The sequence below is a fragment of the Chiloscyllium punctatum genome, chromosome 47, assembly GCF_047496795.1.
Source record: "Chiloscyllium punctatum isolate Juve2018m chromosome 47, sChiPun1.3, whole genome shotgun sequence".
Lineage (NCBI taxonomy): Eukaryota > Metazoa > Chordata > Chondrichthyes > Orectolobiformes > Hemiscylliidae > Chiloscyllium > Chiloscyllium punctatum.
Window position 1 is genome coordinate 40,930,588 of NC_092785.1, and position 27,945 is coordinate 40,958,532.

The following is a 27,945-nucleotide window of genomic DNA, read 5'->3' on the forward strand; positions in this document are numbered from 1 at the left end:
TCTCACCGGGACAGGCACTGAGTACAACCAACATCCTCTTTATCGTACAGTTCGGACCAAGCACCAGGTTAGTCAGAGTTAGTCACTGCAGCCAGGAGGGAGATAGATGGGGACATCTCGCCCTCTCAACAGCGCACAACACTTCATTAATGCAATAATAAAGAGGGAAGCACCCTCTACACTGTCTAGTCTCCCAGGACAAGGTTAGCAGAAGTTTAGATACAGATTAAAACTCCCCCTACACTGTCCCCATCAAACACTCCCAGGACAGGAACAGCATGGGGTTAGATACAGAGTAAAGCTGCCTCTACACTGACCCCATCAAACACTCCCAGGACAGGGACACCACAGGGTTAGATACAGAGTAAAGCTTCCTCTGCACTGTCCCCATCACTCACTCCCAGGACAGGTTCAGTACAGGGTTAAAGAGTCTGCTACTTTCTGGTGAGAGCAGTCCTTCGTTTCTTGACAGGACCCCCGAGTGAACCTTTCTCGGTGATCGCTGATAATTCCATGATCACCAGAAGGCATGGAAGATGTAAGTGAGACATTGGTGTGAGAACTATTGCAGGGTTTGGGTGGTGGGGGGTGGTGAGTGGGAGGGGGGGGGGGGTAGGGAGAGGGAGTGCTGGTAGAGAGCCATATTTGTGAGGATCACAGCACACAGCCCCATCTCTGTAACCTCTGCCAACCCCTCAACCTCTGCATCCCTCCCTATCTCTGTAACCCCCTCCAGCCCCTACATGCTTCCATATCTCTGTAATCTCCTCCAGCCTCTTATCCCTCCCCACCCCTCCCTATCTCTGTAATGCCATCCAGCCCCATACCCCTCCCTATCTCTGTAACCTCCTCCAGTCCCTAAACACCTCACTGTCCCTGTAGCCTCCTCCAGCTCCTACATCCCTCTCTATCTCTGTAACCTCTTCCAGTCCCTGTAGCCCTCCGTATCTCTGTAACCCCCCTCCAGCCCCATTCCCTTCCCTACCTTTGTCATTTCCTCTTAATCACATCTTGCCACTACCCTCTTCAATTGTTGAACCCACACTGTGGGATTGTGGGGGGAATGCCTGAGATGGTTTGTTGATGCTCGGTGACTCACTAGCATTCCACCCCTGCCTACCGTTGTGTTGGGTGCCAGTGCGGCATTGTCTCTGGAGAGCCTTTGGGTGATTTTAATTCCTCTCTCTCCTTCCTCCAGCCGCTGACCTTCTGTGCCGTCAATCGCCTGACTTTGGGCTTAATCTTGACGTGGCGTGGGTATTCACAAAGCAGGATTGATCCGGAGAACTGCTATCCTTTAAAGGCCAGGTAATTGTTTAGTCTTTCTCCTTTGTGACTCCCGTCCACATGCCGCTCCCATAACCCCCTCCGTATTGGTCTCCCTGAAACCACAGTGAGTTGTTTAACAGGAAGAGAGTGAAACACGGTCTGTATATTCTCCCTCTCTCAAAAAACCCAAAGGCCCTTTCCAGCAACTTAGAATCCTTACAGTGTAGAAACAGGCCATTCAGCCCAACAACTCCACACCGAACCTCCGAAAAGCATCCGAACCATCCCCATCCCTGTATTCCCCATGGTCAATCCACCCTAACCTGCACATCCCTGGACGCTATGGGTAATTTAGCATGGTCAATCCACTCTAACCTGCACATCCCTCAACACAAAGGGTAATGCAGCATGGTTAATTCACCCGAACCTGCACATCCCTGGACGCTATGGGTAATTTAGCATGGTCAATCCACCCTAACCTGCACATCCCTAGGCACTGTGGGTAATTTAGCATGGCCAATCCACCCTAACCTGCACATCCCTGTATACTATGGGCTATTTGTAAACTGAAAATTCCTGGGCACTTTGTGTTTGCACCACTGGGCGAAAATGAGGCCTGCAGATGCTGGAGATCAGAGTCAATATCAGAGTGGTGCTGGAAAAGCACAGCAGATCAGGCAGTATCTAATCTTGCCCCAATATTTCCCACTGACGAATCCACCTTAACCTGCATGTCCCTGCACACTATGGGAAAATTTAGCATGGCCAATCCACCCTAAAGTGCACTTCTTTGGACTGTGGGAGAAATTGGAGCACCCTGTGGAAACCCACGCAGACACGGGGAAAATGTGCAAACTCCACACAGACAGGTGCCAGAGGGTGGAATCAAACCCAGGTCCCTGGCACCATGAGGCAGCGGTGCTAACCACTGAGCCATTATGTCAACCACGTTATATTCCAAAATGTGGCACCATTTATATTGTCTTTTGCAACCTTAAAACAAACTGGAGCCTGGGTTTCGTAGATACAGCTTCACAGCTGCCTGTGACCTCTAAAACATTACATTGCTCAGGTATATAAGTGTCTGGGGTGACAGGTTTCTTGAAGTAGAGTGCCATGCTTCAGGTGACCTCGGCTGTGATGGAGTACAGGAACTTTATTCCATCAGTGACCATAACCATGAGTGTATCTGTGAGACTGGAGAAAACATCCCCCTTTCTCTCAAAGGCTACAATCCATCCTAACTCATGGCTGTCCTTCAGCACATCTTGTTCACTCATTCATTGCTCAGCAAGTTTCATTCTTTTACTCACTCGTGGGATGGTACCATCGCTGGTGTTTATCACATCCCTTGTTGCCCTAGTTACAAGTTAACATGGAATTTCAAAGTCCAGCATAGAGTCATAGAGAGGTACAGCACGGAAACAGATCCTTCGGTCCAACTCGTCCATGCCGACCAGATATCCTAAATTAATCTAGTCACATTTGCCAAAACTTGGCCCATATCTCTCTAAATCCTTCCTATTCTTGTACCCATGCAGATGCCTTTTAAATGCTGGCACTGTGCCATCCTTCCTCTGGCAGCTTATTCTATACATGCATCACCCTCTGCGTGCAAAAGATACCTCTTAGGTCCATTTTAAATCTTGCACCTCTCACCCTAAACCTATGCCCTCTGGTTCTGTACTTGCCCACCCCAGGGAAAATACCTTGTCTATTTACTCCAGCCATATCCTTCATGATTTTATAAACCTGTATAAGGTCAGCCCTGAGCCTGAAATGTTCCAAGGAAAACAGCCCAAGCCGATTTAGCCTCTCCCTGGCAACATCCTTGTAAATCTTTTCTGAACCCTTCCAAGTTTCACAACATCCTTCTGATAGGGAGACGACCAGAATTGCGTGCAATATTCCAACAGTAGCCTGACCAATGTCCTCTAAGCCGCAACATGACCTCACAACTCCTGTACTCAATGCTCTGGCCAATTAAGGAAAGCATACCAAACACCTTCTTCACTATCCTATATCGCTGTGACTCCACTTTCAAGGAGCTCTGAACCTGCACTCCAAGGTCTCTTTGTTCAGCAACACTCCCTAGGACCTTACCATGAAGTGTATAAGTCCTGCTAAGATTTGCTTTTCCAAAATGCAGCACCTCGCATTTATCTGAATTAAACTCCATCTGCCACTTCTCAGCCCATTGGCCCATCGGGTCAAGATCCCGTTGTAATCTGAGGTAACCTTCTTCGCTGTCCACTTCACCTCCAATTTTGGTGTCATCTGCAAACTTACTAACTATACCTGTTCTGCTCACATCCAAATCATTTGTGTAAATGACAAAAAGTAGAGGAGCCAGCACCGATCCTTGTGATACTCCACTGGTCACAGGCCTCCAGACTGAAAAACAACCCTCCACCACCACCTTCTACTTTTGAGCCAGTTCTGTATCCAAATGGTTAGTTCTCCTGTATTCTGTGAGATCTAACCTTGCTAACCAGTCTCTCATGTGGAACGCCTTACTGAAGTCCATATAGATCACATCTACCTCTCTGCCCTCATCAACCTCTTTGTTACTTCTTCAAAAAGATTTAATCAAGTTTGTGAGACATGATTTTCCACGCACAAAGCCATGTTGACTATCCATAATCAGTTCTTGCCTTTCCAAATACATGTACATTCTGTCCCTCAGGATTCCCTCCTACAACGTGCCCATCACCGACGTCAGGCTCACTGGACGTTAGAAAGAGAAAAGGGAAGGGAGAAGGTGAAAAGAGACCGAAGTAGATAAAAAACGAAGGGAGGCAGAGAGAGAGTGAGTGAGTGAGTGCGGGAAAACAAGAGAGAAGGGAGTGTGAGGGACAGAGAGAGAGAGAAAGGGAGAGAGACAGAGAGGGGGAGAGAGACAGAGAGGGTGTGAGAGAGAGAGATGTGACAAGGAGCAGTGACAGACAGAAGGAGAGCGATTGTCCACAGACAGAGCTGAAGGTAACAGCTTGCCCTGACCAGATGCCCTACAGATTGTGTAAGGGTTGTGACAGAGACAGACTCACGTGTTGGACGGTTGTCTGAGGCCATTACATCCATAGAACCATCCGTTCGAACCAATCTCCAATCGATCTGAGGGTTCAGTCCATACTCAGGCGAGTACAGGCATGTAAGGACAGCAGCTGGAGGGGGGAGGGACAGAGATAAGGTCACATCTGCAGAAGTGATGTTCCATTAAGAGTGGTACAGTGGCTCAGTGGTTAGCACTGCTGCCTCTCAGCACCAGGGACCCAGGTTTGATCCCATCCTCAGGTGACTGTCTGCGTGGAGTTTGCACATTCTCCACACGTGCGTGGGTTTCTTCCAGGTGCTCCAGTTTCCTCCCACAGTCTGAAGATTACCCATAAATTACCCATCGTGACCAGGAATGTGAAAGTTGGCCATGCTAAATTGGCCATAGTGTCTAGGGATGTGCAGGTTAGGGTGGGTTGGCCATGGGAAATTACCTATAGTGTTCAGGGATGTGTAGGTTAGGGTGGATTGGCCATGCTAAATTACCCCATAGTGTTCAGGGATGTATAGGTTAGGTGCATCAGTCAGGAGTAAATGTAGAGAAATATGGGAGGGGAATGGATGTGAGTGAGTTCCTCTTCAGAGGCTCGGTGTGGACTTGTTGGGCCAAAGGGCATGTTTCCACACTCTAGGGCTTCAGTGATTCAGAACATCAATCCTCCAACAGTTCGGACTCAGTAGGTTTACGGGGCTGGAGTAGGTTACAGAGATAGGGAGGGGTGTAGGGTCTGGAAGGGGTTACAGAGATAGAGAGGGTGTCGGGGATGGAGGGGATTACAGAAATAGTGAGGTTTGGAGAGACAGGGGAGGTTTCAGGGGTAGGGAGGATTGGAGAGGACAGAGGAAGTTTCAGGGAGACAAAGGGGTATAAATGCCAGAGAGAGTAAATGAGACATTGATGGGGGGGTTAACCTGCAGTATTCCGATTCCTTTTCACGAATCACTCCCCTCCCACCACCCAAAAGTGTTTGCAGCAAATGCTGCTCTCAATCCCCAGTCTCTGCTCCTCCCTACCTCCCAATCCCACAATAGCCAACACAATGATGTGATACTTACACCCCCCACTAGGAACTTCCACCCTGTGAGTGTTGGTGGTCACATTGGCACGTGTATACTGAGGCATTCAATTTATTTATATAAATGACGCAAAGCACTGGACCCAGCACCAATCCTTGTGGCACACCATTGGTCACAGGCCTCCATTGTCTCCCACCTTGGAGCCAGTTTGTATCCAAATGGCTACTTGTCCCTGTATGTTGTGTGATCTACAACAAGACAGCGACTCTGTATCTGTTACAGACCTTGTTGCTTTCCCGACCCTGGTAGTGATAGTGACAGCACATCATTGTGGCTTCAATTGTTGCTGTCTCCTTTCTTACGGATTATGACCTTTCACTTCTCCAGCAACTCTCTCCTGAAGGCTTGAACAGGTTCAGAGGCAAGAATGAACACAATCAATCACTCTCTGCAGGAGTGGAACATAATCTGCTGCTGGACCTGTTTGAGATCTCCTGCCACCGTTAACAGCAGATTCCTCCTTCTTGTTCTCCCTCCACTCTTTTCAGAGAAGTAAAGAAAGCGAATCAAAAGCTTTCCCTGGGGTCTCCGTATCAACATGACCAGATTAAGGGACAGTGAGATTTACAAATGCATGGTGTGGTCCCAGGACAGTATTCACTTTGGTGAGACTGAAATCACTCTCAACGTGAGACGTAAGTGATGGAGTTGTGGGGTGGGGAAGGTGCAGGAAATGGGTAATTGTAGATACTCCATTTTGTGACATCGATATCAAGAAATGAGCTCTAGAGCCATAGAGATGTACAGCATGGAAACAGATCCTTCAGTCTAACTTCAGCCGACCAGATATCCCAAACTAATCTAGTCCCATTTGCCAGCACTTGGTCCATATCCCACCAAACCCTTCCTATTCATATACCCCATCCAGGTGCCTTTTAAATGTTGTAATTGTAGCAGCCTCCACCACTTCCTCAGGCAGCTCATTCCGTACACGCATCACCCTCTGCATGAAAAAGCTGTCCTTCAGGTCCTTTACTTATCTTTCCCTCTTCATCTTTGACCTCCAGTTCTGAACTCCCTCACACCAGGGAAAAGTCCTTGTCTATTTACCCTAGTCATGCTCCTCATCATTTTATAAACCTTTATCAAGGTCACCCTTCTGCCTCTGACAGTCCAGGGAAAACAGCCAAAGCGTCTCCCTGTCGCTCAAACCCTTCAACCTTAGCAATATCCTTGTAAATCATTTCTGAACTCTTTCAAGTTTCACGACATCCCTCCAAAGCAGGGAGACCGGAATTGCACGCAATATTCCAAAAGTGGCCTAACCAATGTCCTGTACAAGCACAACATGACCTCCCAATCCCGATAGCCAGTGCACTGACCAATATAGGAAAGTATGTAAAATGCCACCTTCACTATCCTATCTACCTGTGATTCCAGTTTCAGGGAACAATGGCCCTGCACCCCATGGACTCTTTGTTCAGCAACACTCCCCTGATTGGAATGAACATTGTGTGTGATACGTTTTGGTGATGTTACAGGGTCAGCACATGTTCAGCATCTTCACACACTATTCATTCGATGATGTAACCGCTTGCTAGAGCCCCATTGAATGCGAAACATTTGCAAACTCTTTATGGTCAGGGACAGTAATTAGTGGATGCACTTCATTGAAACAACCTGCCCTTTATTAAACAGCTTTCGCTCTAACTACATCCCTGTGAGGCAGACCACACTGCAGACAGGCAGGGGAGACCTGGGCACATGTCTCCTTCTCCCCCAAGCGGTCCCAGCATTTAAAATAAATCATTGCAAGGCAATGGTTAGATACAGAGTAAAGCTCCCTCTACACTGTCCCCCAGCAACCCTCATGGGACAGCATATGGTTAGATACAGGGTAAATCCACCTCTGCATTGTCTGCCATCAAACACTCACAGGACAGGGACAGCACAGGGTTAGATACAGAGTAAAGCTCCCTCTACACTGTCCCCCATCAAACACTGACAGGATATGGACAGCACTGGGTTGGAGTACAGCTTCCTGCACCCTGATGGCTGTGATTTTTTTCCAGGATCCAGATGCTAAATGCTGAATTGTTGAGTGGATTCACCAGGAATGAAGATGAGGAATCTCTGAACACAGATGGTGTCTGAACAGACACCATCTATGCTTGTTGTCGGTATTGGGTCTTTCAAGTTCATTAGCTGCTGTTTTAATGTGTTGGTGGGTTTGTGGGCTACCATGATGCCAAGGGATCTGAGTAGTATGGCAGTCATTTCCAAGATGTCTTTAATGTAGGAAAGAGTGGCAGGTGGACTTGAGGAATGTCGGATCAACTGTGGTCTTACTGAATGACGGAGCAGGTTCGAGGGGCTGGACGGCCTACTTCTGTCTCTATTTCATAAGGTCTTATGGACTGCTTTAAACCTTCCACTCAATATTTAGGGCTGTGCCATTGATGCTAAGGGAGCACACAGAGCACCTACCAAAGTCAAAGCCAGGAGTGAGACAACAGCAGCTAAAAACAGAAACCAACTACAATCACATGTGGCACCTGCAAACAAAACCAGTGAGTAATTCTCCGGACAGCCCGTGGAGTGGCGGCTTTTTCTGTCATTAGGAGCCTGATGTTTTCAGACGCACCAGACACTTAAACCTTCCAAGATTTGACTGACATGGTTAAAGGGATATTACGGCCCCAAGCCTCCTCTGATTCTGAGACGCTGTTGCTTTTGTTCAGCAATTCCAGAACCGGGGAATCCACAATCTGGATTTTAGACGAGGTTAAGATGCCTGGCAGAGGCATGTAACTTTGGTTTAACCATTAAGGAGATGCTGAGAGATCATTTGGTGTGTGGGATTAATGATGTAACCATGCAAAAGCACCTACTAGCTGCAGCCCAACTGGGCTTCAAACAGACACTACAACTGGCTTTGTCATTGGAAAATGCAGCAAGTGGAGGAGATGATTGGCAGGGTATTCCGATGGAAGTGCTGTCACTATCTATACTAAATAATTTAGCGCCTGTGAATTTAGGAATGAATTCTTACCCTGCGCTGATATTAAAGAACTTTCCAGTCATTCTGGATTTTTCTGACAGAGCATGAAAAGACCAGTTTATTTTAAAATCACGCAAATCCCCTCTTTGTTGATGGCAAGGGCTACATTGGAGCCCCTTTCCTGGGTTCATCCATTGTTTGGTAATTAAACTAGAATGGTGTAGACTGCTTGAACGATTGTTATTCAATAAGGGGCATCATTAGATGCTCAGCCCGTGTTGAGGTTTCTTTGTCCATTATTCTGTCTGAAAAATGTCCAATTGGAACACCGAAGGCACGCTCTCAGAAATTGGTGAGGATTAAAATTCTATAAGGACACAGACTTTGTGTCTACAGCACTGAGAGTTAGTTATTACCTCCCAACTCTCAGGAAGAGAATGTTCTAACCTCTGTACTTCTCTCAGCACCATTTCACGTTGCATCTCAGATGTGCCTGACAGCTGCTTTTTTTCCCCGAGTAAAGCAAACTTAGAGAGATTTCTTTCATCTTCAAAACATTTACAGTCTAATCAACAAGAAATTAGCTGTTTTCCTAGCGGCTTAATGCCTTATCTTCAGCTCTTTACAGATATTGGCACTCAGAAAATGATGCTGCTCAAGAAACCTTTGTTGTCCAAAGCTGTTGTCCAGTTGGCCTTCAATTAGTTTTCCAAATATCTACCGTCAAATTTGTTATTGGAGAAAGGCTGCTGTTCCCATGGTGCGAGTGGACCTCCAACAAGATGCTCTATCCAAGACGGTAACAGTTACGTCAGCTCCTGTAACTTAAGAAACCGAGTGTGGACATGGAGGTATTGAAGGATCCAATAGACATGCATTACAGGTGACTACTGGACACAAAAGTCTATTCTCAGCTACATGAGTGTCCAGGGTTAGATTAGGTTACAATAGAGGAGTTTGCTCCAAGTCCCATGTCATACAGCTTGAAGGTTAGGGACAGTATGAGACCCTTCATGACTGCAGCTGAAGCCTGTTAGTGTTGGAGACAGCAAGTTTACCTTCAACAGTTGCTATAAGCAGTGGCTTTAAGTTAGTAATCAGAGACTTTTCTTTCAAATTGGCAGAAAGCTACCAGGTGTCATGTGTAAACCAGTGAAAGTATCCCAAGGAAAGAAATTATGGAAGCAGCATTTCAATCAACAATCTCAACAAATCCTGTGATCAGAGACCAGGAAACTGCTCTCTCAGTTTCCCCTCCACTTATGGCACCCAGGCTTCTTTCCCTGTTGATGCCTGTGTTTGTGTGTGTGCTCTTCTATGTGCGCACATGTGTGTCTGAGTGTGTATGTGTTTGTGCATGTGTGTGTGCGCATGAGAGAGTGTGTGCAGGGAAGAATATGTGTGTGTGTGTGTGTGTGGGTGTGAGAGAGAGAGAGAGTCTGTGTGTGCCTGTGAGTGTGAATGTGTGTACATTTATAAATGGGTGACAGTTTTAACTTGATGATACAGGTGTTTGTTTCTCTGTAGCTGGAGTCTATTCACTTGGAATAAATAGGGAATCCTTATAAATACAGAGACCAGCTCTGGGCTTTCTCTCAACCAGGGTCTGAAAGACAGGGAATTTGGGGAATTCTACCACATCTTTAACATTTGTGATAACCCAGAACAGCAGGGTCTTGATTTCCAGGCTGTGTACGCAGGTGAGGTATTACACATTCAGTCACACTTTCCCACTCCAGTCGTGTGTCTTGTGGAACTTTATTGAGAGAATATCCTGTAACAGACGGTAAATACAGGAATGACAGTAGCCTCGCAGTGGGAGTTATTCTGGAAATCTCGACAAGTGGGAAGCGGGAGGGGGGTTTGGAAATCTTGATAGGATCAATTTGATGTTATCCTCTTGGGATTTGGGAGATAGGGGTGTAATCTCCTTTGGATACACAGCATCAGGATTTGGATTCCTGTTGGGAGACGGCCTGGGAGATGATGTGATCCCAGGGAAAACATTAAGGTTTAGGAGAGTGGGATTGGGGTCAAGTTTCAGTTTTGGGTCATGGTTCAGAGGGTGGACTGGGATGTTGTCTGTTCGGACACCGTCTGTGTTCAGAGATTCCTCATCTTCATTCCTGGTGAATCCACACAACAATTCAGCATTTAGCGTCTGGATCCTGGGAAAAAAAAATCACAGCCATCAGGGTACAGGAAGCTGTACTCCAACCCAGTGCTGTCCATATCCTGTCAGTTTTTGATGGGGAACAGTGTGGGATGACGTTACCTCTGCATGTAATGACATGCTGTGCATGACCTGGGAGGGTGTGACAGTGCAGAAGGAGCTTTACTCTGCATCAAACTCTGTGCTATCCCTGTCCTGGGAGTGTTTGATGGGGCACAGTGCAGAGTGAGCATTACTTTGTAGCTTAGCTCATGCTGTCCCTGTCCTGGGAGAGTTTGATGAGGGAATGGTGTAGAGGGAGCTTTATCCAGTATCTCACCATGTGCTGTGCCTTCGCAGGGAGTGTTTGATGGGGGCAGTGTAGAGGGAGCATTACTCAGTATCTAACCCTGTACTATCCCTGTCATGGGAGTGGTTGAAGGGGGACAGTGTCGGGGGAGCTTTACTCTGTATCTAGCCCTGTGCTGTCCCTGTACTGCGAGTGGTTGTTGGGGTCAATGAAGAGGGAGTATTACTGAGTATCTAACCTCGTACTATCTCTGTCGTGGGAGTGGTTGAAGGGGTATGGTAATAGAGGGAGTTTTACTCTGGGGGGGAAGGAGACATGTGCCCAGATCTCCCCTGCCTGTCTGCAGTGCGGTCTGCCTCACAGGGATGGAGTTAGAGCTAAAGCTCTATAATAAAGAGCAGGTTGTTTCAATGAAGTACATCCACTAATTGCTGTCCCTGACCATGAGGAGATTTGCAAATGTTTTGCAGCCAATGGGGCTCCAGCGAGTGGTGACATCATCGTATGAATTGTGTGTGAAGATGCTGATCATGTGATGAGACAGTGACATCACCAAAACGTATCACACACAATGTTCATCTCCAATAAGGGGAGTGTTGGTGAACAAAGAGACTGAGGGGGTACAGGGTCATAGATCACTGAAACTGGAATCACAGGTAGATAGGATAGTGAAGGTGGCATTTTACATACTTTCCTATATTGGTCAGTGCACTGGCTATAGGGATTGGGAAGTCATGTTGCGCCTGTACAGGACATTGATAAGGCCACTTTTGGAATATTGCCTAGCATCAGAAGGATGTTGTGAAATTTGAAAATGTTTCAAAAAGATTTACGAGGATGTTGCCAGGGTTGGAGGGTTTGAGTTGTAGGAATAAGCTGGGCCCGTTTTCCCTGAAGCATCGGAGGCTGAAGGGTGACCTGATAGAGGTTCATAAAATGGTTAGGGGCATGAATAGGGTAAATAGACAAGGTCTTTTCCCTGGGGTGGGGGAGTTCCGTACTGGAGGTCAGAGGTGAGACAGGAAAGATTTATAAAGGACCTGAGGAACAACTTTTTCACACAGAGTGTGGTGTGTGTATGGAATGAGCTGCCAGAGGAAGTGGAGGAGTCTGGTATAATTAGAGCATTTAAAAGGCATGTAGATGGGTATATGAATAGGAAGGGTTTAGAGGGATATGGGCCAAGTGCTGGCAAATGGGACGACGTTAGTTTGGGATATCTGGTCGGCATGGACGAGATGGATCGAGGTGTCTGTTTCTGAGCTGTACATCTCTGACTCTCGAGCTCACTTCTTGATATCGATGTCAGAAAATGGAGCATCTTCAATCACCTCAGTTCCTGCACCTTCCCCCATGCCCACCCACACACCACCCCCATCACTTACGTCTCACGTTGAGAGTGATTTCAACCTCATCAAGGTGACTCCCGTCCTGGGACGACACTATGCATTTGTAAATCCCACTGTCCCTTACCCTGGCCGCGTTGATACGAAGACCCCAGGGAAATTTTTTGATGCGCTTTTGGTACTTCTCTGAAAAGAGTGGAGAGAGAACAAGAAGGAGGGATCCACTGTTAACGGTGGCAGGAGATCTCAAACAGGTCCAGCAGCAGATTACATTCCACTCCTGCAGAGAGTGATTGAGTTCATCATTGTCTCTGAACCGGTTCAATCCTTCAGCAGAGAGTTGCTGGGGAAGTGAAAGGCCATTATCCTTAAGAACGGAGACATCAACAATTGAAGTCACAATGATGTGCTGTCACTATCGCTGCCAGGGTCGGGAAAGCAACAAGGTCTGTGACAGATACAGAGGATCGGTCTCACTGTAGATCACACAACATACAGGGACAACTAGCCATTTGGATACAAACTGGCTCCAAGGACAGAGACAGAGGGCAATGGTGGAGGGTTACCTTTGAGACTGGAGGCCTGTGACCTGTGGTGTGCCACAAGGATCAGTACTGGGTCCACTGCTTTTCATCATTTATATAAATGATTTGGATGTGAACACAGGAGGTATGGTCAGTCAGTTTGCAGATGACACCAAAATTAGAGGCGTACTGGACAGCAAAAATGGTTACCTCAGATTATAACGAGATCTTGATCAGATAGGCCAATGGGCTGAGAAGTAGCAGATGGAGTTTAACTTAGATAAATGTGAGGTTTGGCATTTTGGAAAACCAAATCAGAGCCGGACTTATACACTTAATGGTCAGGTCGTGGGGAGTATTGCCAAACAAGGAGATCTTGGAGTGCAGGTTCAGAGATCCCTGAAAATGGGTTTGCAGGTAGAGAGGATACTGAAGGTGGCATTTGGCATGCTTCCCATTATTGATCAAAGCATTGAGTATTGGTGTTGGGAGGTCATGCTGCAGCTGGTCAGGACATTGATTAGGCCACTTTTGGAATACTGAATGTAATTCTGGTCTCCTTATCGGAAGGATGTTGTGAAATTTCAAAGGGTTCAGAAAAGATTTACAAGGATGTTGCCAGTTTTGGTGAGTCTGAGCTACAGGGAGAGGCTGAACAGGCTGGGGCTGTTTTCCCTGGAGCATCAGAGGCTGAGGGGTGACCTTATAGAGGTTTATAAAATCATGAGGGGCATGGACAGGGTAAATAGGTCTTTTCCCTGCGGTGGGGAGTCCAGAACTAGAAGGTATAGGTTTAGGGTGAGAGGGGAAATGCATAAAAGTGACTTGAGGGGTAACGTTTTTACACAGAGGGTGGTGTGTGTATTGAATGAGCTGCCAGAGGAAGTGTGGAGGCTGGTACAATTACAGCATTTAAGAGGCAAATTGGTTAAGAGGGATATGAGCCCAAATGCTGGAAAATGGGACTAGATTAATTTAGGATATCTGGTCGGGAAGGACGTGTTGGACCGAAGGGTCTGTTTCCGTCCTGTACAGCTCTATGACTCTGTGTTGAACTTTGAAATCCCATGTTAACTTGTAACTAGGGCAACAAGGGATGTGATAAACACCAGCGATGTACCATCCCACGAGTGAGTAAAAGAATGAAACTTGCTGAGCAATGAATGAATGAACAAGATGTGCTGAAGGACAGCCATTAGTTGGGATGGATTGTAGCCTTAGAGAGAAAGGGGGATGTTTTCTCCAGTCTCACAGATACACTCATGGTTATGGTCACTGATGGAATAAAGTTCCCGTACTCCATCACAGCCAGGTCACCTGATGCATGGCACTCTACTTAAAGAAACTGGTCACCTCAGACACTTATATACCTGAGCAATGTGATATTTTAGAGGTTACAGACAGCTGTGAAGCCACATCTACAATATCCAGACGACAGTGTGTTTTAAGGTTGCACGGGACAATATAAATGGTGCCCCATTTTGGAATATAACGTGGTAGGCCCAGTGACTCAGTGGTTAGCACCGCTCCTAACGGTGCCAGGGACCTGGGTTTGATTCCACCTTCGGGTGACTGTGTGGAGTTTGCACATTCTCCTCGTTTCTGCAGGGGTTCCCACCGGGTGCTCCTGTTTCCTCCCAGAATCCAAATATTTTAGGGTGGATTAGCCATGCTAAATAAGCCCATAGTGTTCAGGGATATGCAGGTTAGAGTGTATTGGCCATGCTAAATTACCCATAGTGCTCAGGGATGTTCAGGTTAGAGTGTATTGGCCATGCTAAATGACACCGTGTCCAGGGCTGTGCAGGTTATTCTATATTCCCCATCATCTCCAGGAATGTGCAGGTTAGGATGGATTGGCCATGCTAAATTACCCATAGTGCCCAGGGATGTGCAGGTTGGGGTGGATTGATCATGGTGAATACAAGGATGGGCGGGGTGCGTTTCGGAGGTTCGGTGTGGAGTTGTTGGGCCGAATGGCCTGCTTCCACACAGTCGGGATTTTATGTTGTTGGCCAACTCCCATGGGGCACTTGGGAGTTTTAAGAGAGGGTGTCTCAGAGGGTGTCTCACTCTTTTCCTGTTTTCCAGCTCACTGTGGGTTGAGGGAGTCCAACACTCAGGTAGTTATGGGAGTGGCATGTGTAGGGGAGTCACGAAGGAGAAAGACCTACCAATCATCTGGCCTTCGAAATACACCATATCTTGAGTGCCATCCTGCTTGATGAACTTCCACTCAACTTGAACATCAGGCCCAAAGTCAGGCGAGTGACGGCACAAAAGGTCAGCGGCTGGAGGAAAGAGAGAGGAATTAAAATCACCCAAAGACTCTCCAAAGACAACGCCGCACTGGCACCCAATACAACAGCCTTGGCGGGGGGAGGGGGGTGGGGGGGGCAGTAAGTCACCGCGCATCAACAAACCACCTCAGGCAACATGTTGCACCCACAATGCCCTAGAAAGGGCTGCACATTTTGGGGCTTGATGGTGGCAGGATGTGACCGAGAGGAAATTACAGAAATAGGGAGGGGGTTACAGAGATAGGGAGGGGGTGTAGGGGATGGAGGGGGTTACAGAAATAGGGAGGGGCGTAGGGGCTGAAGGGGTGTTACAGAGATAGGGAGGGGGTGTAGGGGCTGGAGGGGGTTACAGAGATAGGGAGGGGTGTAGGGGCTGGAGGGGGTTACAGAAATAGGGAGGGGCGTAGGGGCTGAAGGGGTGTTACAGAGATAGGGAGGGGGTGTAGGGGCTGGAGGGGGTTACAGAGATAGGGAGATAGGGAGGGGTGTAAGGAGTGGAGGGGGTTACAGAGATAGGGAGGGGGTGTAGGGGATGGAGGGGGTTACAGAAATAGGGAGGGGTGTAGGGAGTGGAGGGGGTTACAGAGGGGGTGTAGGAGCTGGAGGGGGTTACAGAGATAGGGAGGGGGTGTAGGAGCTGGAGGGGGTTACAGAGATAGGGAGGGGGTGTAGAAGCTGGAGGGGGTTACAGAGATAGGGAGTGTAGGAGCTGGAGGGGGTTACAGAGATAGGGAGGGAGTGTAGGAGCTGGAGGGGGTTACAGAGATAGGGAGGGAGTGTAGGAGCTGGAGGGGGTTACAGAGATAGGGAATAGTGTAGTGGCTGGAGGAGGTTACAGAGATAGGGAGGGGGTGTAGGGGCTGGAGGGGGTTACAGAGATAGGGAGGGAGTGTAGGAGCTGGAGGAGGTTACAGAGATAGGGAGCGGTGCACAGGCTGGAGGGGGATCCACCAATATGGAGGTGTGTAAGGGCTGGAGGGGTGTTACAGAGATGGGGTGGCTGTAGGGGCTGGAGGGTGTACATAGATGGGGAGGGGTTGTCGGTGCTGGATGGGTTTACAGAGATGGGGAAGGGTGTAGGGGCTGGAGGGGATTACAGAGATGGGGCAGGGTGTAGGGGCTGGAGGGGATTACAGAGGTAGGGAGCAATGTCAGACAACTCCACTGTCAGTTACTCAGTGACCAGTGAGATTTCACTGAGCTGAGGTTTTGTGTCCGAGGACAGGATACCTGCCTCCGTCCTGTGACCAGCTCCACCCCAGGGACAGAATTCCTGCCTCCGTCCTGTGACCAGCTCCGCCCCAGGGCAGGATACCTGCCTCTATCCTGTGACCAGCCCCACCCCAGGGACAGGAGACCTGCCTCCATCCTGTGACCAGCTCCGCCCCAGGGACAGGGGACAGGTTACCTGCCTCCGTCCTGTGACCAGCTCCATCCTGCAACCATAGTTTATCACATGGCCTTCCCAGATATACACCAGGTTTCTGTGGACTGTGCTCTCGGATTTTCCAACATGTCCCCATTCCCACCTCAGTCCAGGCTTTCCCGAGTGTTTCCCTCAATTACACCTCCCAATCCCTCCCCCCCCACCCCGACACCCAAACCTTATAAACATTCACATGAAAACTTACGCATTCTGCTCCACACGTTGACTTTGGGATTATCAGCTATTGCTGAGAAAGGTCTGTTCGGCCCTGTCAGAAAACAGAGGTCAGTTTACACATGATGATTTCACCAGGATGTACAGTAGGTTCAGTGGAGTGAGCGTAGAGAGAGCTTTACTCTTTATCTAACCCTGTGTTATCCATGTCCTGGGAGTGTTTGATAGGGAAACAGTGTAGAGGGGGCTTTACTCTGTGCCTCACCCTGTCATAGAATCAAAAACCCTACAGTGTGGAATCATGGCCTTCAGCCCAACAAGTCCACACTGACCCTCTGAAGAGTAACTCACCCAGACACATTCCCCCTTACCCTATTATTCTACATTTCTCTGTCACTAATGCACCTCACCTGCATATGCCTGAACACTATGGGGCAATTTAGCATCACTCATCCAACCAAAGCTACACACTTTTGGACTGTGGAAGGAAACCAGAGCACCCAGAGGAAACTCACACAGACCCGGGGAGAATGTGCGAACTCCACACAGACAGTTGCCTCATGGTAGAATTGAACCCGGGTCAGTGGCGCTGTGAGACAGCCATACAACCCACTGAGCCACCCTGTCTATCTTGGGAGGGGGGGGGGGGCATTGCTGGATGGGGGACACTGTACAGGAAGCTTCACTCTGTATCTTACCCCATGCTCTCCCGTTCCAAGAGGTGTTTGATGGGGGGACAGTGTAGAGGGAGCTTTACTCTATATCTAACCCCGTGCTGTCCCTGTCCTGGGAGTGTTTGATGGGGGACAGTGTACAGGAAGCTTCACTCTGTATCTAACGCCATGCTGTCCCTGTGCTGGGAGTGTTTGATAGGGAGACAGTGTAGAGAGAGCTTTACTCCATACACTTCCACCCATGAATGAAGTATCTGGGGGTGGCTGAGAGGAAGCCACCTGCTGGTCTATCTCCTGTGGGTCTGCAGTGATGCCTCATTCCTGATGAAGGGCTTGTGCTCGAATGTTGATTCTCCTGCCCCTCGGATGCTGCCTGACCGGTTGTGCTTTTCCAGCACCATCCTCTCGACTCTGATCTCCAGCATCTGCAGTCCTCACATTCTCCTTCAGTCATGTCTGACTAACATGTCTATCATTGGAAGCGTACAATAAAGACCATCCCGTTTGTGAGGAATCACTGCCCCGGTGAGGCCCTGGGATTCCGTATTCCCAACCACGAGGAGGCTAGGCATTGTTTACAGTCAGTCTGGCAGGAGGGGCAGTGAGTGTGATGTAAGTACAGTCCCTAACCAGAAACCCACCTCTACTGCAAGTGGGACTTACCCCAAAAGGGAACAAACTCCTATCTTGGAAATTCCACAATTTCAAATTTTCTCAATTGTGCCATGCCTAAGATGGCCCTGATCCCTCTGGTTCCCGTCTCCCTCCCCTCATGTACCTTGGACATCAAGATCCACCGTAACCTCTCCGTGGTGTTTACCGTCCTGAGATCTCACCGCACACCTGTAGGTCCCACTGTCATAGGGAAACACCCGAAAGAAACGCAGTCCCTTTTTAAGCTGAACCACCCGTCCTTCGTAATATCCTGTGGGAATCGAAGGACATTGGAATATCAGAGTGTGAGAGAAAGGGACAGAGAATGGGAGCGTAAGATGTTTGGAGAATACGAGAGAGAGAGAGAATGGGACACAGAGGAGGAGAGTGAGATATATGGAGAGTATGAGAGAAAGAGAGATAAAGGGGCAAAGAGGATGAGAGTGAGAGATATGGAGAGTTTGAGAGAGAAAGGGATAGAGAGGGGGAGAGTGAGATATATATGGAGAGTATGAGAGAGAAAGGGATAGAGAGAAGGAGAGTGAGATATGGAGGGTATGAGAGAGAGAGAAAGGGGCAGAGAGGCGAGTGAGATATATGGAGAGTATGAGAGAGAAAGGGTAAAGAGAGGTGAGAAGGTGAGAGAGATGGTGGGAGAAAGGATACAGAAAGAAAGTTTGAGAGCAAGAGGGAAGATGAGAGAGAGGTCGAGAGAGACAGAAGAACATCAAGAGTGACACAGAAAGGCAGAGGTAGGGAGGGGAAGAGACAGACCGATGGAGAGAGAGAGAGACAGAAAGGCAGAGGAAGTAGGGAAGAGAAAGAGAGAGGAAGCGACAGAAATATAGTGTGGGAGGAAGATGGAGTGACAAAATGTGTTGAGAGACAGGGAGCATGGGATGAAGGGAGGGAGAGAGGGAGCTGGTCGTGGATAAACACAGAGTGAAAGGGAGGGAAGAGGAAGGAAGAGTGCGGGAGTGAGAAGTGTGGTGGGCAGAGAGGGGGAGAGAGTGGGAAAAGAGGGAGGTATGAGAGATAGAGGGAGAAGGTGTGAGTGAGGGAGAAGGAGAGACAGGATAGGAAAGAGAGAAAGAGCAGGAGAATAGAGAGGAAAACAAGTGGGAGAAAGTTAGAAGAGAGGGAGAATAAGATAGGAAAGGACAGGGTGAAGGAGAGAGGAGGGGAAACAGAAAGAGTGGGAGAAAGAGCAGGAGAATGGGAGGAAGGGGGAGAGGGGCAAGAGAGAGGGAGTGGGGTCGTGGGGGAAGAGGGAGGGAGGGGAAGTGGGATCGGGGGGAAATGGAAGTGAAGGGGAAACGGGAGTGAGGGGTAACAGGGAGTGAGGGGTAAGAGGGAGAAAGGGAATGCGGGGTAAGAGGGAGTGAGGGGGAGAGGGCAGAGGGGAGAGGGAGTGAGGGGTAAGATGGAGTGAGGGGGAGAGGGCAAATGGGAAGAGGGAGAAGGGGAGAGGGAGGAGGGGAGAGGGAGTGGGGTTGAGGAGCGGGGATAGGGAGAGGGAAGGTGAGAGCACATGGAAGGGAGGGCGGGGTAGAGTGAGGTGGCAAGTGAGGGGGAAAGGCGCCAGGTAAGGCGGAGGGAGGAGGAGGGGAAGAGGGAGGAGAAGGGGGAGGGGGGGAGGGAGGGGAGGGAGGAGGAGGGGGAGGGAGGAGAAGACGAGGAGGGGGAGGGAGGAGAAGACGTGGAGGGGAAGAGTGGAGGAGAGGGAGGAGATAGGGAGGGGAGGAAAGTGGAATGGGGAGGGGATGGGGGGTAGAGGGTGTTGGGATAGGGGAGGGGAGAGGGATGGGGAGGGGCAAGAGGGGTGGAGGAGCAAGGGGGTGGAGGGGAGAGGGCGATAGGGCGGGGAGGAGGATGGGGAGAGAGGAGGAGCTGAGCAGGAGAGGAGGGAGGGAGGATAGAGAGGGGGAGGATAGAGAGGGGGGAGTAGAGGGGGGAGGGGAGAGTAGAGAGGGGACGTGGGTGGGGAGTGAGATAGGGGAGGGGCAGGGCAGAGGGGGGAGAGTAGAGAGAGGGGAGGGGGGAGAAAGGGGGAGAGAGAGGGGAGGGGGGGAGAAAGGAGGGGAGGGGGGAGAAAGGGGGAGAGAGGGGAGGGGGGAGAAAGGGGGAGAGAGGGGAGGGGGGAGAAAGGGGGAGAGAGGGGAGGGGGGAGAGAGGGGAGGGGGGAGAAAGGGGGAGAGAGGGGAGGGGGGAGAAAGGGGGAGAGAGGGGAGGGGAAGGTTGAGGGAGAGGGATGGGGAAGGGTGAGGGAGAGGGGAGAGGGAAGGGTGAGGGAGAGGGGAGGGGGTGAAGGTGCTGAGGGGGTTGATTGGGGAGAGGGTGAGGGGAGTGGGGATGCGAAGAGGAAGGGGGGGAGGGGTGAGGAGGGGGTGGAGGTGCTGAGGGGGGTGAGTGGGGAGAGGGTGAGGGGAGTGGGGATGCAAAGGGGAGAGGGCGGGTGAGGTGGAGGTGGAGGGGGAGAGGCAGTGTGAGGGGGAGATGAGTGGGAGTGTGAACGTAGTGAGAATGGAGAGCAGCACATAGAGATATTGGTGTTTTTGAAGGGGTCGTTGAGACGATGGACTCACGTGACAACTGTCCCTGACGAATCACTGGATTCACACCAAATGACCGATCAATGAATGTCCACTCCACTGAGGGGGATGCTCCAAATACCGGGTTATAAAGGCAGGTCAGATCAGCATCTACACCGAGTTGGAAAAGAGACAGAACAGACCTAATCAGGCAAGTTCCCCAGTCACCCATGGCATTTTCCAATTTTACTCCCTAATGGGCACCTGCCCCAAGTTGTCCCCCTTGAGAAGGTCGGGGTGAGCTGCCTTCTTGACCCACTGCAGTCCATGTACTGTAGGTAGACCCACAATGCCCTGAGGGAGGGAATTCCAAGATTCTGACCCAGCCACACTGAAGGAACGGCGATATCTTTCCGAATCAGGATGGTGAGGGGCTGGCATTCCCATATATCTGCTGCCCCTCGTCCTTCTGGATGGAAGTGGCTGTGGGTTTGGAAGGTGCTGCCTGAGGATCTTTGTTGAATTTCTGCAGGGCATCTTGGAGATGGTCCACATCGCTGCTACTGAGCGTCGGTGGGGGGAGGGAGGGAGGGGGTGTTTGTGGGTGTGGGGCCAATCAAGCGGGGGCTGCTTTATCCTGGATGGGGTCAAGCTTGAGTGTGGGAGCCGTCCCCATCTAGGGACAAGTAGGGAATATTCCATTACACTCCTAACTTGTGCCTTGTAGATAGTGGAGACGTTTTGGAGAGTCAGGAGGGGAGTTACTCCCTAGAGTATTCCTGTTGGTGCTGGAGATGGTTACGGAGGGAGGGAGGGTGTAGAGGTTTGAAGAGGTTACAGAGATAGGGAGGGGGTGTAGGGGCTGGAGGAGGTTACAGAGATAGGGAGGGATATAGGGGCTGGAGGGTGGTTACAGAGGTAGGGAGGGGGTGTAGGGCCTGGAGGAGGTTACAGAGATAGGGAGGGATATAGGGGCTGGAGGGGGGTTACAGAGGTAGGGAGGGGGTGTAGGGCCTGGAGGAGGTTACAGAGATAGGGAGGGGGTGTAGAGGTTGGAGGAGGTTACAGAGATAGGGAGGGGGTATACTGTCCGTAAGGGGATACACAAATGCAGTGTGATGTAAATACCAATGGCAGTTACAGATTTGGAGATGGCGAGTGGGACTGGAGCTGAATTTGGGAGAAGCTTGGGCCATGACACTGGCCCGGAGCGAGGTCTTTCACAGCCGATGAGCTAGGGAAGGGCTGATATTCAGGACAAAGCAACAGGGACCTATGTCCTCACTCAGCTATGTGCGGATCCTGAAGGCCCCCCTCTGTCAAACCTTCCAGACTGAGCAGGGAGTTCGGCCTATTCAGATTGGTGTTCCAGAGCCTGCACCTCCGATTTTCCTAGAGTTCCCACATTCCTAGCTCCGGCATGTTTGTTTTGAACATTCCCAGGAATGACTGCTCTATGTCATTCTGTCCTTCGACCCTGAGTCTCTCTAACCTTCGACCATTTCCACGTCTACTTACAGCTCCCACTGGGCACCTGCACCTGGCTCGTGGGCGTCATCACTTGGGCTGACCGCGTGGTAGGCACTGGGTGGACACACAAGACAGTGTTAGCTGGAACACTTGCTCTATACTGTCTTTGGATATTGAAAATAGTGCTGAAAGGGTTAACCAGTGAACTGAGCTGCAGCTCCACCCACATGCTCAGAGTGTATTTGCTGCAATGATTTTATTTTTGCCTGTTCTTCCCTCCAAGCCCTTGAAATCCCCAAACGTCTGTTTGTCTTCAGGCGATGAGATGCAGAAACAGGCCATTGGACATTGTGAGACTTGAAAGGGGTCCAAAAAGAATGACAAGGATGTTGCCAGGGTTGGAGGGTTTGAGCTATAGGGAGAAGTTGAACAGGCTGGGGCTGTTTTCCCTGGAGAGTCGGAGGCTGAGGGATGACCTTCCAGTGGCTTATAAAGTCATGAGGGGCACGGATAGGATCGGGGGTCCAGAACTTGAGGGCATAGGTTTAGGGTGAGAGGGGAAAGATTTAAAAGGGATCAGGGGGCAACTTTTTCACACAGTAGGTGGTGAGTGGAAAGACTGAGCTGCCAGAGGAAGTGGTGGAGGCTGGTACAATTGCAACATTTAATAGGTATATACATGGGAAGGGTTTAGAGGGATATGGGGCAAGTACTGGCAAATGGGACTAGATTAGCTTAGGATATCTGGTGGATATGGACGTGTGGGACCGAAAGGTCTGTTTCCGTGCTGTGCATCTCTATGACTCTCTAATTGGCTAAATTTAGAAAGTCTATCAACTTAGATCCCAAATAAAAACCAATTAAATGCAAGTATTGATTGGTCATTACTGGTGTAAAAGATGAGGCCATTTGACGATTTGGCAGACAGCTAACTGTGATCTGGTAAGAGAGAATAGCTCCCAGCTCTTAGATAAAGTACCATCTATTTGCCATAGTTATCTCTCAGCAGATAGCAATTGGCTCTCTGCTGATTTTCCAAATGTCCTCATTTTTTACACCCATGATGACCCTTCATATTTTCAGATTTATTTGATATTTTTGGAATCTAAGGGCCTGCTTTCTATCAATTGACTGAATTTGAAAAGACTGTTGTCTTGGTTAAAAACTACTGCTTGCCTCCCTGACACAAAATGTTTCAATTTGGGCTCTCTCTCTGCTCCCGTAAATGTTAAAGCAGCTCATGGCTATCTATTTTAACTCTGAGCACTGAGAAAGAAAAGCACACACATGTTTAACGGGACCACGCGATACATTGACCCATTTTACACACCCAGCCCTCACAACGATATTTATGCTATATCTGTGTTACAGTCAGCCCAGGAAAGAATCAAAACTGATATTTACCACATTGACCCGAACACTGAAAACCCTTCAACACTTCAACACTTGTTCACTCTTCCCAGCTGTAATTTGTTGTTGCTTAATTGCTTTGTGTGCCAATTATCTCTTGAATGAGTTTCTAGAACACTTACAGTCACACTATCTTGTTAATTAAGTCCATGGCAATTTTTCATTGATGTTTCGATCCTGTTCTGGCACACGCAGAGTACAAACAATGCTGTACTTATTGGACTTGCAGCACAATGTTAAAGTTGGCACGGTGGCTCAGTGGTTAGCACTGCTGCCTCACAATACCAAGGTCTCAGGTTCGCTTCCAGCCTCGGGTGACTGTCTGTGTGGAGTTTGCACATTCTGCCTGTGTGTGTGTGGATTTCCTCCAGGTGTTCTGGCTTCCTCCCATGATCATAAAGATGTGAAGGTCAGGTGAATTGGCTATGCTAAATTACCCCATAGTCAGAGGGAAATGGGTCTGGGTGGGTTACTCTTTGGAAGGTCGGTGTGGACTTGTTGACCTGAAGGACCTGTTTCTACACTGCAGGGAATCTAATCTAGACACAGAGTAAAGCTCTCTCTACACTCTCCACCAGTTAAACACTCCACAGTGTTAGATACAGAGTAAAGCTCCATTTATACTGCCTGAGGGTAAAAGCTGAACATGTTGTGTCCCTGCTCAGTGTAATCTTGTGGGGAGTGAATTTGTTGTTACTGCTGTACAGTCCTTGCAGCTTTCAATTATGACCTGTTGATCATTGATAGTTTGAGCAATGAAACATAAGGGAAACAGCATCTTGTTGGACACAGTGTGATGGTGAAACATCAACTACAGGAAGGACAGGAAGACAGCAAGATAACGTGGCAGAGTGGGAGAGCAAGGTGAAAGGAGGAGAAACCAGGAGAGAGGGACAGAGAGAGAGGTAAAGAGAGAGAGTGAGAAAGAGGCAGTGGGAGAAAATGAACACAGTTACACACAGAAACAACGATGTGAGGGAGAGAGAGGATGAGAAAGAGGTAGGGGAGTGAGTCAACAGAAGCACACAGTTAAATACAGAAACAGCTGTATAAGAGAGAGAGGTAAAGGGAGGGTGAGAAAGAGGGAGGCGGAGAGAGACAGAGTAGTGTAAGTTGCCCCGATTGGAAGCAATCTTTCAAACATCCAAAGTGTCAAGGTCACGGGTTCAATTCACTCGCACCCTGTCTGAGGGTCAGTACTGAGGGAGGGCGGCACTGTCGGAAGGTGAATACTGAGGCAGTGCTGCACTGTTGAAGGGTCAGTCCATCAGGAATTACCTAATTTCCTCTTGATCCTTTCTACCACCTCAATTTGCCTCTCAAACCTCTTCCCAGCAATCTCGCTTTTCACCTCCATCTGGTCTTTCAGCCTTTTCTGTCTTATCCTGTACCCTAGCTTTCTCCATCCCCATCTCTCTGTTTCCCTGCCCTCTCCCCCTGTCTCCCTCCCTTCAGCGTTGGGCTCCCTCCATCAGTCTGACCGGTACTCACCTTGCTGTAACAGTAACAACAGCACCAGAAGCTTAAGGACACTGTGATTCTGACAGGGTCTGACCACAGCCATGTCTTTCCCTGCACTGAGCCACCTCACCTCTTCTGCCCAGGTAACCCTCCTGCCATTGGCTGCACCAGGCCCAAATCCTGCCCGCCTCTCATTGGCCATCCTGTTCACCTGGGCCCTCCTTCCCACCACCTCCATTGGCCGACAGCACAGCCCGTGAGGTGGCGTTGGCTCATTGATGGAATGGCTGAGCCATGTGGTGAAGGGGTGACGTGCCAAGAACGAGGCTTTGGATTGGCCAAGGCTGTTTCAGCCATGGAGGAGAATCCGAGGGGATTGGTTCACACATTCTTGGTCAGCTGAACAGGCTACTTTAATTGGCTGCTGATCTGCAGGCCCTGTAATGGAGCCAATGGAAGTTTCTGGATTGTTCCTCAATCGAAGATGCCTTTCTGAATTTCACTCCTGAAAGTTATTCTATTTCCTAATTTCATGTCTCCCCGAGACAATTTCTCTCTTTCTTAAAACCACAAAACTCCTGTACACATCCAGTGGGGATGTGTAACCTGATTGGGCCTTTGGAGTCCCACATGGGTCTGTTCCAGCATTTCATCATCGAGTACAGGAGTTGGTTCATCTTTGAACTAGACATTGATGAGACCACATTTGGAATACTGCGTACAGTTCTGGTCACCCGACTATAGATAGGAGATGATTAAACTAGAAAGAGTGCAGAAAAAATTTACTAAGATGCTGCGTGGATTGGAGGGTTTGAGTTAAAAGGAGAGGCTGGTTAGGTTGGGGCTTTTATCCCTGGGGCTTCGGAGACTGAGGGGGCAACCTGACAGAGGTCTATAAAACCATGAGAGGCATAGGTAAGGCAGTTAGCTTTCCCCCATTGTCGGGGAGTCTAAATCTAGAGGGGACAGGTTTAAGGGGAGAGATACCAAAGGGATCAGAGGGAACAATTTATTCACACACAGGGTGGTGAGGGTCTGGAACTGTCACGATGGAAGCGAGTACAATTTCATCATTGAAGAAACATTGAGACAGGGACATGGATGGGTTCAGGGGGGAGGGATATGGACCAAACGCTGGGAAATGGGTCGAGATTAATTGTGAACACGGGACAGTATGGACAGTTCGTGCTGATGGGCCTGTTCCCATGCTGTAGACTCTGGATTATGTCTGTGCTGGATCTTTCAGACACTCACTGACCTAAACCTGTCCCCTGTAGTCATTGAGTCATAGAGAAGGACAGCAAGGAAACAGGCCCTTCGACCCAACTCGTCCATGCCAACCAGATATTCCCAATTAATCTAGTCCCATTTGCCAGCACTTGGCCCAAATCCCTCTCAACACTTCATATTCACATACCCATCCAGATGTCTTAAATGCTGTATGGAGGGTATCAATGGCCGATCCACACTTATAGCCCCATCCCTAGCTGCCCCCTTGAGAAGGTGGGGGTGAGCTGCCTTCTTGACCCGCTGCAGTCCACGTACTGTAGGTAGACCCACAATGCCCTGAGGGAGGGGATTCCAGGATTCTGACCCAGTGACACTGAAGGAATGGTGATATATTTCCAAGTCAGGATGGGGACTGGCTCAGAGGGGAACTTGCAGGGGGTGGTGTTCCCATGTATCTGCTGCCCTTCGTCCTTTTGGAATGTGCTGCCTGAGTATCTTTGGTGAATTTCTGCAGTGCATCTTGTAGATGGTACACACTGCTGCTACTGAGCGTCGGTGGGGGTGGGTGGGGATGTTTGTGGATGGTGTCGAGCTTCTTGAGTGTTGTTGGAGCTGCCCCCAACCAGGGCAAGTGGGGAGTATTCCCCTCACCCTCCTGACCTGTTCCTTGCAGATGGTGGACAGGCTTTGGGGAGCCAGGAGGGGAGTTACTCGCTGCAGTATTCCCAGCCTCTGACCTGCTCTTGTGGCCTCTGCAGTTATATATCTATCAAATCTAGTTGTGTTTTTGGTCAATGGTAACCCCCTGGATGTTGATCGTGTGGGATTCAGTCATTGTCGTGGTATTAATGGTTGGAATGTCTCTTATTAGAGAGGGTCATAGCCTGGCATTTGTGTGGCACAGATGTTACTTGCCACTTGTCAGCCCAAGCCTGGATATTGTCCAGATCTTGTTGCATTTGAACATGGACTGCTTCAGTATCTGAGGAATCACTGAACACTGCAATTATCAGCGAACATCCCCACCTTGGAAATTGTGACCGAGGGAAGATCATTGATGAAGGTTATTGGGGCCGAGGACACTACCCTGAGGAACTCCTGCAGAGATGTCCTGGAGCTGAGATGACTGACCCTCCAACAATCACAACTATCTTCCCCTGTGCCAGGTCTGACCCCAACCAGTGGAGAGTTTGCCACCGCCCCCTGCCCCCCGTCCACACCCATTAATTCCAGTATTGCCAGGGATCCATGATGCCACACTCGGTCGAATCATGTCAAGGGATATCACTCTCACCTCACTGTCTCTACCCTCATGGTTTCCAACACCCTATCCAATCCCTAACCTTCTCCTCCAAGGAAGACATTCCCAGACTCTCCAGTTGATCCACATCACTGAAGATCTTCATGTCTGGAATTATTCCTGAGATCCTGTTGGATGTTTATGGTCATTGGTCCTGAATCTTTAATCGTGTTGGAGTTCTGCCCAATCTGATGGTGTCCACATTATTTGGCAGGATATTTCAATGCAGTCTCCTGTCTGAGACCTTGGTGTCTCCTGCCAGTATTCATTAATAGACTCAATGGTACCTGTAGCCTGTAGACTGTCCCTGTCTGAACAATGACATTGTATGCTGGACGTCTTGAAATGCATAAAAGTGGATAAATCCCCAGGACCTGATCAGGTGTACCCGAGAACTCTGTGGGAAGCTAGGCAAGTGATTGCTTGGCTTTTTCCTGACATAGTTGAATCATCGATAGTCACAGGTGAGGTGCCGGAAGACTGGAGGTTGGCTAACGTGGTGCCACTGATTAAGAAGGGCGGTAAGGACAGGCCAGGGAACTATAGAACATTGAGCCTGACATTGGTGGTGGGCACGTTTTTGGAGGGAATCCTGAGGGAGAGGATGTATATGTATTTCAAAAGGCAAGGACTGATGAGGGA

At 49.3% G+C, this 27,945-nt stretch overlaps 2 protein-coding genes and 1 long non-coding RNA gene across 3 annotated transcripts in view; 1 reads left to right on the forward strand and 2 right to left on the reverse strand.

Annotated features, from left to right (window-relative positions):
* LOC140468595 (uncharacterized) overlaps positions 1 to 27,945 on the reverse strand; it is a 158,010-nt gene that overhangs the window by 44,479 nt on the left and 85,586 nt on the right. The window lies entirely within an intron of this gene.
* The window catches only part of LOC140468594 (junctional adhesion molecule A-like), a 103,742-nt gene that overhangs the window by 33,054 nt on the left and 42,743 nt on the right, over positions 1 to 27,945 (forward strand). The window contains exon 4 of the mRNA XM_072564690.1: positions 1,199 to 1,308. The gene's annotated coding sequence lies outside the window, so the exon portion shown is untranslated. The remainder of the gene's footprint in view (positions 1 to 1,198; positions 1,309 to 27,945) is intronic.
* LOC140468593 (junctional adhesion molecule A-like) lies at positions 10,093 to 22,017 on the reverse strand. The gene is made up of 7 exons (XM_072564689.1): positions 21,951 to 22,017; positions 20,487 to 20,603; positions 18,026 to 18,172; positions 16,605 to 16,667; positions 14,848 to 14,964; positions 12,189 to 12,335; positions 10,093 to 10,509 (listed from the first exon to the last, which is right to left on the reverse strand). The coding sequence occupies exons 1-7, from the start codon at positions 21,988 to 21,990 to the stop codon at positions 10,496 to 10,498; spliced, it is 645 nt and encodes a 214-aa protein (XP_072420790.1). The 5' UTR covers positions 21,991 to 22,017; the 3' UTR covers positions 10,093 to 10,495.